Source organism: Enhydra lutris, unplaced genomic scaffold (genome assembly GCF_002288905.1).
Source record: "Enhydra lutris kenyoni isolate GAN:26980312 unplaced genomic scaffold, ASM228890v2 scaffoldscaffold20, whole genome shotgun sequence".
NCBI lineage: Eukaryota > Metazoa > Chordata > Mammalia > Carnivora > Mustelidae > Enhydra > Enhydra lutris.
In genome coordinates, this window is record NW_019154104.1 from 1,448,511 (window position 1) to 1,461,102 (window position 12,592).

General features: G+C 43.2%; 1 protein-coding gene across 2 annotated transcripts in view; it reads left to right on the forward strand.

Moving 5' to 3' along the window:
• LOC111148673 (RAD51 paralog B) overlaps positions 1-12,592 on the forward strand; it is a 599,479-nt gene that overhangs the window by 515,855 nt on the left and 71,032 nt on the right. For both annotated transcript variants that reach the window (XM_022505442.1, XM_022505443.1), the window contains one exon: positions 2,523-2,626. In XM_022505442.1, the coding sequence (XP_022361150.1) occupies positions 2,523-2,626 (104 nt within the window). The remainder of the gene's footprint in view (positions 1-2,522; positions 2,627-12,592) is intronic.

Consider the following 12,592-nt stretch of genomic DNA (forward strand, 5'->3'; position numbering starts at 1 on the left):
GCCGGAGCAGCCAAGGTCTGCCCCTTGTGATCATGGATAGATGCGCTCATTCTCCACAGTCTCCACTACTCCCCGTCCATCTCCTAACAGTTCATATTAAACACAAAGTAGAGTAATTGTTGCCTAGGGCTGGGGGGCAGAGAGAGGGGCTTGAGGCTTATATGGCTAAGGCACATGGAGTTTCTTTTTGAGGAGATGAAGTGTTCTAAAGCCAATTGTGGTAATGCTTGAACAACACTGAATATAGTAAAAACCATTGGACTGTACACTTTGAGTGGATTGTATGATGTGTGAATTATCTAAAAAAGCTGTTATATAAAAATGCGAAAACAAAAAAAGAAAGGAGAAGAAAAATCAGTTGCTATTGCCTTTCCAGGGTTGGTTTTCTTATAACAGAAAATATTTCTTTATTATTATGTCTCTCTCAAAAAGGGGAAGATGGAAGACAAGAGGGATGTGTATTTTAAGAAGAATGGAAGAAAGTATATCTCTTTGCAGCAATAAAGGATTCCTGCATTTTAAGATGCAAACACCTGGCCTCTTTACTAAATGCACATTACCTTCCTAGGCACGTGGGTGATAGGAGAAAAATCAGTCACTGTCAGCCCCCTGCAGTCCACCCATAACTAGGAAGAGAAGGAGAAGAAAAGCAGAGAAGGGAAAGAACACTCATCAAGATCCAGAAGAAGCAGAAGAAGCAGATCTTAGATGCCAGAAGGGGGGGGAAGCTTTATCAGCTGTTGCCAAGAGGTCAAGGAGGATGGGGACAGAGAAGTCAGGAGGTTACAGGAGACCATCCAGTGAGAAAGCTTAGAGCAGTGGGGCCGGAGAGAGACTTGGGAGCAGATGACAAAGTACCCCAGATGCATTGTTCGGGAGTTAGTATTTGTCCTCAGCACGGAGGGCTGCTGTAGGAGTTTGAGCAAGGGAGTGGTGTGATCCTATGAGCATGGTCTAGATAATTTGTTTTCAGATGAATTTGTGTGTGTTTTGAGTGATGTGCATGATACACTACAGTCACCCTAAATTTTATTCTTTCCAATGCTAAATTCTTCTTCATCTGGAACTCCCCAGGCTTGTTGTGGTCCCAGTTGTTGATTCCCATCTAATTCATTCCTGTCCCTGCTTAAGCCGGAGAAAATGTATGGTTGGTGTTGTCTAACCCAGGGGCATTCAACCTCAGCACTCTCGTGTGTGGGGCTGGATAATTCCTTGTTGAGAGCCTGTCCTGTGCGTGGATGTTCAGCAGCATCACCGTCCCCCACCCTCTAAATGCCAGTAGCCCTCCCACTTAGACATTGCCAACAAATCACCTCCAGCCTAGAACCGCTGACCCACATTCATCTGCTGTAATATTTGGGCCCAGGAGTGTACGGCCATGCAAAGGCCATGCAGAGTTGGTAGACCACCCCGAAAGATGACAGGGTAGAAAAGAAAGAAAAGAAAAGAAGACCAATACTCTGGACTGAGGGGGGGAAATCAGAGGATGCAGTAAGCAGTCAATGAATGAGAAGCTCAAGGCCTCATGTTGTTTTATCTACTAATCTGGTGGGCTTCAGCCTCTCTGTATTTAGTCTCCTCATAGCAGAGAGACAGCATCTTGAGATTACAAAGCACAATGAATATCTTACTGTGCTCCCTATAGGGCTAGGATTCCACTCAGGGCCAACGTAGGCTCAGGAATTCAGAGGAGTCCTCAGAATGGGCCAGATATGAGGGGAGGGGGGGTGGGCAGGCTTCTAAGTGGTGGGACTAGTAAACCTGCCTCTAAGGAGAAAGAAGAGGAGGAGAGAAGGAAGAGTTTCCTCTTGGTGATGTCAAGAGGGATCAGCGAGGCTGTGGAGATGGAAGGTAGTAGGTGAAGCACAACTTGGAGTAGACTGGAAATTCGGATGGATCCTTCAGATCCCTCCCCTTACAGGAAAGTCTTAGAAAGTGAAAGAATGTTTCTCTGGGGATAAGGCTGTCTAATACAGATTAGATATGAAATGGTTAGATCTTTCGTATTCCTCTTCTGGGTGTGTGTATGCAAGGATTGGAAGGGTAAAGGAATTTTATATACATACGCTACCATTTCTATATTGATTAGGAAAATTGAGTTAAGACTCTTATCAATCTAAACAAGCCTTACAACTCTATTAAACTAAGACTGTTTCATAACTGGCTCTCATTCTATGGAGTAGCATTATGCCTTTCTGCCATGGATGTCGAGTGGCTCAATTTTTTATTAGCAATAGCTCTAAGCTGCCTTGCATGCAAGCTCTTATTGATATATAACTCTGTTATCTTTTAGCCTAGTGGTGGTCCCTTTCACTGAGGCTAAAGGAAACTCATGCTGGTTTTTATTTTTAGTCTCATGTTCTTAACCCTGTCCTTCTTCTCTACTTTGTCAACTTTTGTGGTAATGAACTGAGTCCCCAGGAGTCTCTAAGCAATGAGCAGTGACTGGACTTTTGTTTATGGGAAACACCATTACAAGAAATGGGCATTCATAGTCATGGTTTTGCCCTGTTTCATTTCAGGCACTTCTGGATCCAGCTGTGTGACAGCTGCCCTAGGAAACACCTGGAGTCACAGTGTGAACACCCGGCTGATTCTCCAGTCCCTTGGTTCAGAGAGAAGGCAGGTGAGTTCTTTGACAATGTTTTCTGACTGTTGAGTTTAGAGAACAAGATGTACTTAGCAGTCTGAGTGTTCATCTCCTGAAAGCATTGGCCACATTTTCTGTCCTGGGCCAACACCATCGGGGCAGGTAAAGAAATGAGCACCCCTGCCCGCCCCAATAGCAGTTATAATGAAGTGGGAAATCAGTCGCTCACAGGAAAAAATGTGTAAGAATAAAGCCCATAGAGTTAGCTTGCCTCTTGATATTTGCCAATGGCTTGGAAATGACCAAGGTCCACCCTCTAGGGATCTCAAACTCTCCAAATAGCTGGTATTTGTTGAGGACTAGATAATTCGTGGACAAATTAAATAGTGACAATGCTTTTTCTTGAGGTTAATATGCTTTGAAAACCATAGGCCAGACAGATCCTGCTATGTGATAAACTATTCCCCAGACCATGGGTACTTGTGCACTAACTCATAAGCCAATAGGTTCAAGTACCAGAATTTGCTGGAGAGACCCCCAAAAGGATGACAGCTCTTTCAGAGCTCCCTGTTGATGGTTTCTATCCTGGCCTCAAATGAGAACTGTCTCCCCACCCCTCCACGTTCCATCCAGAAAGTTTAACTTTCTACAACCCTTTTTTTCATTCAAAGAAAGGAACACCACAGTCTGACACCTTTGGTAAAATGTTTCATAATTAGGGAATTCATTTTTCCCAATGCCTAACCTCAACTTTATTCTGTTGTGTGGACCAGGTTCCATCATAACCTCTCCCACAAGCAGGAGGAGGAAGAAGATAGGGTGATTGTTGTGATTTGTTGGATGGGGCAAAATTCAGAATCCAGATTTGCCCATCTTGCTAAATGTGTTACAGTCCAGGTTATTCACTAAAGAGGCATGAAATATCATGCTGGTGGTCCTTTCTGGGGGAGGTGGCGGGGAGCTGTTGCCCTTCACCTGCATTAGGTAAATTGGCTGTCTTCCAAGGAGTCAGGAATCATCAGAAACAGACATGAGCCTTTGCCTGTTCCAGACATAACTTTCCGAGTACCCTTGGTTACAGACCAGAGGATTCTTCTTGGTTTGCTTGGGACTGTGTAAATAACATTCCAGCTTGATGATTGAGTCAGCCATGTTCTGAGAAGATGGAGCTGCTTGTTTTCGTTTAGGGGAACATTCTTAAGTTTTCAGGCCCTGGCGTGCTCATTACCTCAGTGATACCTTTTCCCCGATGATTCAAGTATCCTGGGTTCTGAATCCATTACTTCTCTTTTCAGAGCCAGAGGTGTTCCTGTAGAACCCAATGACCTTTGTTTTATACCCGAGGTTATAAATTATGTTAAAATAAACCCAGTTTGCAGCTGTCAGTCACTACTACCTAAACTCTTATTTGTGGAAGCAAAATTCCTTGTGAATCAGTGTGGATCCATTCATTTTCATGGATCTTCAATCCCATTCCTTGAAAATGGGTAGTTTATCTCTGTTTTAGGTTTCAGATGGTGCACACTGATTTTGTGATATAGTCTGTTATATATAATAGCATGGACTCCAGACTCCCAGATCCTTGTTTTACCAATTCCAGCTAGCATTTGTTAGTATATAAAGAAGTTAGTGCCATATTTGTCTTTTCCTTTTGTTTTAATAAATTAGCCGGTCATTTCCATTTTTTAGACATTCATAGGAAATAGCTGGTAGGACAAACGCTATTATTTTATGTCTCTTTGGTAACTGCAGGATTCTGGTGGCTCTTGGTTCTTGGCTCACAGGGTCAAACACAGGCCACTAGTCACAAGAGGAATGAGGAGCACAGCATGGATAGATCAGTGACAGTTTATCAACTCATATCCTATCAAATGAGTCAGTGATGTTATCTTAACCTACAAAGGACAACATGTTACTATCATTGCTAATCAATCAAGAGCAGAGTTAAATGCTTTTGAATCATGTTTTCAAACACTAATTAGTGAAATATGTAAATAAAATAGTAAAGTATAATAAAATGCTGTAGCAAAGTAAAATATGACCAGTGTTAAAATGGCCAACCCAAGCAGAAGAACTTGCACTTAATTAATCTATAGAAGTGTGTGTGCCTTTTGGGACCAGTGTTTCAATTTGTGGCCTAATAACTAGGATGAAATTTGATGTAGAAAACATGTCTCTATCTGATGAACTTATCTCGCTTTGGCAGAGGACATGCATCGTGATTCACTGAGCTTTTCCTGTGGTCTTACTTCTTGACAAAGTAGAGAAGCCATATGAAGATAAACCTTTTCTGGGATATGTGCACAAAAAAGTACCTTAAGCTAGTCTTTAAGGTAGCTGTTCCAAGCAATACTTCCTCATAGTACTACTTAGTAGGAAAACATGCCTACATTCTAGTATCGCCAGATCTCTGGAACACCAACTGCCAGGAAAAGATATCAGGTATAGCTCTCCCCACCCCCACCCGTGCACAGAGGCCACTACACCAAGGGATCAAGGGCATGGAATGAGGATTATGTTTTATCCCGTTTCTATGACACTGAGCTCTACGCCAGGGCTGTTGAATGTGAGGCTTAGTCTGAGATCACAGGGCTGGAAGGAGGTCAGGTCAAGCTGAGCAGCTCTGCGAGCCGATTAAACCAAGAGCTGAATTGTATAGTCCAAGGGAAGGAGTCCTCGCTGGCTGATTATTTTCTTTACACCCTGGAAACTTTGTAAAATTATATAATCAGGAAAGAAATCTCCTTATCAGGGCATAAGCCAAGTTAATGCTCTTGTTTATTCTGCTTCAGTATTTGCAAAAAACCCTCTTAAGAAGCTGGGAAACATTCTCTTTTGGACTAATTTAGTTTTTTTTCCATTTGACTTTTATTTACTCTTTCTCTAGTCTGCTTCAAACCTGCCCCACCCTTTGTGTAACATTTTTATTCTTACCAAAGATGTGTCCTTAAAGTGGAATTAAAATGGTCTCTACCAGGGTTATTTTTTCCTCCTCTTTCAGTATTTTGGATTTTTTTTTTTTTTTTTTTTTTGGTAATCAAAAATGTGTTTTTGGTCCATCCTGTACGTGGCTTGGGGATGCAAAGTAGTAGAAGACAGAGTTCCTGCCTTCGAGGTTCTTCTGGTCGAGTGTGAGAGATGGTACATGTGTGTTTACACTCATAAATAATCAAAATGAAGTGCACAAGTCAAAGAACAAACTACTAGTCAAGCGTGGTGTTGGATTTGTTACCTAATAACTGGTTGAGATGGTACCTGCTTTGAAACCAGAGCAAGGTAAACTCACCAGAGGCCCATTAGCCTTTTTAAAAGACAAGGCTTGAATTATCACTTTATTTTTTTTTTTAAAGATTTTATTTATTTGACAGAGAGAGAGATCACAAGTAAAGAGAGAGAGGAGGAAGCAGGCTCCCCGCCTAGCAGAGAGCCTGATGTGGGACTTGATCCCAGGACCCTGGTATCATGACCTGAGCTGAAGGAAGAGGCTTAACCCACTGAGCCACCCAGGCAGCCCGAGTTATCACTTTCGATCAGTGTCTCTCAAGCCTGGCTGCTTTTTAGACTCATCACAGGGGCATTTGCAAAATACCAACACCAGAGCCCCCCTGCCCGCCCCATTAAATCAAAACGTGTGTTGGTGGGCCGGGCACCTGTGTTTATTGTAAAGCTCCCCGCTGGGAGCCAAGGCGGAAAACCACTGCCCTACATAGATAAATGTATATTACTGAGAGAGGAAAGGGAAAATGCAGGGTGAGGAGGAACGGGAAAAGAAGACAAATGGGAGGGCAGGTCCCATGTTCCGAAGACAGCTTGGTTCTGGCCTTGTCACCAGAGCAGAGGGTTTGCGCCCTCAGTCACTTGACAAGGCTTTATTTGCTCAGCTCTTCTCTGCTAGTCACCATGTAAGATGCCAGGGATTAAAAATATGAGTAAGTCGATGCCCTGAAGACGTACGTTCACAATCGACCTGGGGAAAGAGGGGAATGTGTGGACCATACCCGCGGCACATGCGTGGTGGGTCTAGTGAGAGTGGAGGGGAGGGCAGGCCCCACTGCAAAGGAAGGTTCTGGGGTGTTTGATGAGGCAGCAGCACATGTAATGGATTGGCTGAAGCCTTCCTTCAGGAGGCGCTGGCAGTGACCTGGTGCGCCATCATGAGGGGCTGGAAAAGGTGGAGTGAGGGCGGTTATATGTGAAAGAATGATGGAAAAACTTGATGAAATATTCATATTATTTCTCATCAAGTCATCGTGAAGTCCGTTCCTATGAACCACATATGGGATTATATAAATTTTGCAGTACTCTGGAAGGAGTAATGAAGGAAATTAATCCCAACTAAGCTTCACACCCTCTTGATGAAATAAATATTATGACTCTCTCATTTCAACAAACTGGGAAGAGAGAACTTTTTCATATAGTAGGTTTATTTAAATGGACTTTATAATAATATTTTCATCTGCTATTTAGAAGTCACCCGGAAGTTAAAGAACACTTGAGGGGAAGAGCATAAAGTACCCAGTAAATTGTTGACAAGACCCATAATGTTTCTCAAACTCCTGGTCCTTACTGGAATCCTTAGGCTTTTCTCAAGGTCCCAGGTTGTTTTGCATCTGGGAAGTATTTAGTGTCTCCTTTCTGGTGATATAATTCTTCTCTCAGTATGCATTTTGTGTTTTAAAAGACTTAAGGGGCAGCTGGGTGGCTCAGTCGATAAGCATCTGCCTTCAGCTCAGGTCATGATCTTAGGGTCCTGGGATCGAGCCCCATGTCGGGCTCCCTGCTCAGCGGGAAGCCTGCTTCTCCTTCTCCCACTACCCCTGCTTGTGTTCCCTCTCTCTCTCTCTCTCTGTGTCTCTCTCTGTCAGATTAATAAATAAAATCTTTAAAAACTTAAAACACCATCACTGTGGAGCCTTCCTGACACCGAGTTTAATCAGCCCTGTTTCCCTCAGTTTTGCCCACAGATGCACCTCGTACTTTCCTCTGTTCTTGCATGAGTAAAACCCGGATTGTGAGCCCCTTGAAGGCTGTGACTGAATCTTATTTGTATACCCTCAGAAGCAGAACAGTGCTTGACATTTACACATTCAGTACATATATTTTGAAAGAGAGAGAGAGAAAGAGAGAAACTCCTCATATCCTTATGTGAACCCAGTCCTGAGAAAGAAGGCCATACTGCTTATTTGGAATCACTCTTCCCCGTAGGAATTGGGTTATACAGCTTAATAGTTCCTTTAAAGTATTAGTAATTGTCAGTTTAAAAGGTTGGCATCAGACCTTGACAATTACCAGCAGATCCTTATAATGAAGTGCTGTACGACTAACAAATATAGGAATGTCTTTCTGCAGAACTAGCCTGCTGGGGGCTATGGGAGAGTGAGAGTCAGGCTTTCCTTGAAATCGTATTTGGAATTCCTCTGTGTAAGCAAACCAGAGCCCTAAACCCAAGCAAAGTGAGGGAGAGGGGTTCCACAGCTGCTTGCAAGGAACGGGTAGCTTGTGGACTTTGGCTGAAGGGAAGGATAAGAAATCTTTGTTGCCATCTTCCAACAGTCATGAGTTCTGCTGTCTGTGCTTGGATAGGCTTAATGGAGGACTGACTCACTGAAGGAAAGATGAGAAATCTGTTCTCCCAGATAAGCTGAAGGGTAGGTTTGGGGCAAGAATGTCAGGCACACAATCATATTCACCCAAAGAAAGACATTGAAGAGGATGTTTTACCTCATGGAAGTCGTAGTTTTATGTCTGGCTGTTTGCAGAATCCCCCAGGGAGGAACTCAGGGTTAGTGGTCCTCCCTCAAAAATGAACCCCTCTCCCTTTGTTAAATGGTTCCAGATCGTTGTGTTTATTCTGTGTCTTTCTACCTCAGCCTGTCTGCTGCTTTTAGGCAAGGAGACTGGTGTGTATGTGTGTGTATCCAGCCAGAGGAAAACTCTGGCTTCGGGGGTGGGAGAAATTTCTTTCTAAGCATAAATGTCTGCAGGAATAGCAAAGGGAACATAGAATCTCAGCCAAGTACATTGCCTTGGGTATAAATGTTTCATCCCTTTTCAGAGCTGCTTGAGTGTGAAATCTAACCCCCTGCCACACTCTTCCCTCAGAAGTGCTTGAACAGGTATTGAGCCGATTGGGAAAATGTGTAAAAGAGGAGCCCCAGAATGGTGACTTTCATTTTTTTTAATAATTTTTTTTATAAACATAAATTGTATTATTAGCCCCAGGGGTACAGGTCTGTGAATCACCAGGTTTACACACTTCACAGCACTCACCATAGCACATACCAATGTCCATAACCCCACCACTCTCTCCTGACTCCCCTTCTCCCCCCCCCCCCCCCCCCCCCCCCCCCCCCCCCTCCCTAGTGAGATTAAGAGTCTCTTATGGTTTGTCTCCCTCCCATCCCATCTGAATGGTGACTTTTAAAAGGATTCCACCCCCTACCTTTTTTTTTTTTTAGGCCTGCAGGCAAATGTATTAAAATCTGAGGAAATCCTACCTGAAGTTGTGCAGTAACAGCAAATGAATGCAGTGAGCTAAGACTCAGAGCTTAGAGACAGGCTCCATCTGAGAAAGGACAACATAGACACCCCCATGGGCACTCCCTGTTTCTGTCTCTGCATCTGAGATAGGAATAGCAATGCCTTCCCTACTGCCTACCAGAAAAAAACAATACAAAACAAAACAAAAAAGCCAAATTCCATTGGAGTCCCTCTGGGGGAAAAAAATCCCTAGTTCTTGATGGGCTAAAGTAGAGAAAACTTTCCCTGGAAGGGGTTCCATTGGAAATCCCTAGTTAAAAATTCATTAGTACAGTTGCCCCCATGCTTCTGATGGGGGTCTTCTTTTCAGTGCCTTGGCCATGATAGACAATGTACCCTTGCTGAGGGGAAGCATCAGTTTTTCCTAGAAGATTTTGAGCCACAGGGAGTCAAGAAAAATTCAAATCAAAATCAAAACAAAGTAAGGTGGGGCAGGGGGTTAGAAACCATCACAGGGTTTTAAATGTCCTTAAAAAGTAGAGTTGTAAAATTAAGTTTTAGCACCATTCCAAAGAGGAAAAGGTACTTGAACACCAAAAAATAGAGAAGACATTATCTATGAATAAAGAATACTATTATAAATCAAATACATTTGTTTTTATGGACGACTTAGTACATGTCCGTGTTTCTGTCTTTGAAGATTATGATCTATGATACGAGAGGCTGAGTGACTGCTCCACTCACACAGTGTTTAGGTGACTTCCCCTTTACTGAGCCATTTACCGTCCCAGTATTTTATCAGCTCTATCATTCTCCGCCAGCTCTGACTAGTTTTATTTTCACACGCTGTCTGGTACCCAATCCCCTTATGCAGTGACACTCCCAGCTCTAACTGGCTAAGTAAACCAGGGCAAATATGTGCATGAGAGATTTCCAGAGAAATCTCAGCTGTTGCAGGAAATGGAAGAGACACAGGGCTTTGGAACCAAACTGAAGACCTTGTTGTCAGCTAGGGAAGAGAAGTGTTTTCAGTTGGGAAACAACATAGGAAACAGCTATGAGATCTCTTGGACAAGGCGGTGACCTGAGAGTCAAGGACACTTAAATGTATTTGGCTCATTTGAGAATGAAGGTTGGACAGGATGTTGTGTTTTGGCTTTGGTTAGCTATGACGGAGAAGAAAATGGGGCAACATCTTTGGTTAGGAAAAGCAATAGCTACATAAACTATGAACTGATTTACAAATGAACCAGTGCTCTTTTACTAGAACCTTTAAAGGTCTTTAGGATATGACATGTCCCATCTGAGATGCCTCCTAGAGATGATCTTATCCAGGGATTCTCTACTACAGGGACCTTAAGTATCACAGGTGCTTGTTAATGCTGACTCCTAGGCCCAGCCCCAGTGACCATTCAGTGAGAGCAAGCACTTCCAGTGATTCTCACCAGGGTGGGCCTCAGAACCACACTGTATTCTAGCCATTTCATTTTACAGATAGGGGCAAGCAACTGAGGTTCAGTGAATTAGGCAGGGTCACACAACTAATAAGCAGCTGAAATGGAAGTGGAATTAAAGTCTGCTCATTCCTAATCTTTTGCTATTTTCACTCTACTATGCTGACTTTTAATAGGAAAACTCTGGGCAAAAAAGTGCCGTAGCCCAATCAATTGACTGGGTTTGTAGGCAAAGCAGTATTTATATCCTCTATGACTCTTAGTGGCTTGTAAAAAGTTTCTACAGAATTCTGTGAAAAAGTGTATATTTTTTAAAAGTACCATCCCACCCCACATTGCAGTGAATCACCAGATGAAAGCATTTTAGGGGTACCTGGGTGGTGCAGATGGTTAAGCGACTGACTCTTGGTTTTTGGCTCAAGTCGCGATATCAGAGTCATGAGATTGAGCCTCCCATGGGGCTCCATGCTCTGTGGGGAATCTGCTTGAGATTCTCTCTCTCCCTCTCTCTCCGCCTCTCTCGCTCATGCTCTCTCTCTTTCAAGTAAATAGATAAATCTTAAGAAAAAAGAAAGGAAGGAAGAAAGTCAGCATTTTAAATTCTTGGTGAATACATAACTTTTTCTAAGTTGAACTTCACAGTGAGCATGGACTTCCCAACCAAATGACTCTCTTAATACACAACATCCTGCAAACAAGGCTATCTTCTCTCCCCCCTTCCACAAATGGTCACGTGTGCTCACGGAGAGCCACCCTTCATCTCGAGCTTCCCGTTGCCTAGCTTCGTAGGCTAAAGGTATGGGATGGTTTGGGAACCTTGGAGTTTTCTGGTCTTTTGCTTGCGTGGTCTTCTCAGAATGGGAGAGGCTTTGCGATTCTCATATTTTTGCGTCTTTGCATCTTTATTTGAGAAAGTCAGAGTGGAACAGGGGTAAGGAGGCCGCCTGCATGGAGACCCATTTCCTGCTGTCTCAGGATCCTACAGTTCCGTAGTGAAGAGAATCCTTGCTGGCTTCTGATGCTCCAGGCAACACTAATTTCAAGTCCTCTTTATTGCCTCAGGAGGGAAGGGGGTTAATCTTTATTGAGTACTTTTGGTTGCAGGCCTCAGGTTTGATCCTTTCACATGCATTATTTCCACTGACCCCCACAACAAACCTTCAACAGAGATCTTTTCGTCTCCTTTTTACAGAGAAACTGAGCTAGAGAAATGAGCTAATAACTTGTATTCAGTAGTAGTTCAAGATTTGAGACCAAGTTTGCCATGTCCTCTGAGATGTAGGTGTCCTTTTTTTTTTTTTTTTTTAACTTTACGAATCAAATGAGGTGTTGGAAAATGAGGCCTTGTCTTAGTGATGATTCTTTTGGCTTGCAATGAATGGTCCTTATTATCTTTCTCTCTGATTTTTCCCCAAGGATGACTGGATCTAGAATGTCATTTAGCTTACCTCCAAAGCTTACTAAATTACCTATTAGAACAGCACCTCCCACTCTGGGGCCAGGGACTTTAAGAAGGAGATGATGAGCTGCTTCTTGCTTTTTTCCCTCTTGCTCTTGCCGTTATTTGGCTGAGAAATACTCCTGGCATGTGACTATGATTCAGAAATGCTCCTTGCCCTGTCTGTGTGTGTGATTTGAATAGCACAGCTTGTCACACATGTGGCTGAAGCAGAGCCAGTTTGGAGAATTCGTCATCTGGTTGCTGTTGCCAGGGGAGTATGCCTGCCCAAGTAGTGCACTGCCTGGGCCCATGGTCTCTGCTTCTCCCCGAGGTCTACTGTAGCTGAGAGGGTCACAACATGGTACGATGCTGGTTTGTATTTCAACCTGATTGGGGCAGAGTGTGCAGTGGGGCTTCAGACCCTTCTAAAATCTTTACAGCTTATGAAATTAGGTGTAGGGGGATGGGAAACAGAGAGGATTTACATGATGGAGGTATAGGGAAAAACAAATCAAATATGTCTCTAGGATTCATTTGGAATTAGGTAATATCTGATGATATTACCATAACAGTTTATGATATGCTAAACATTATCTAATGCATGATTGGTTGTCAACTGCATTATAA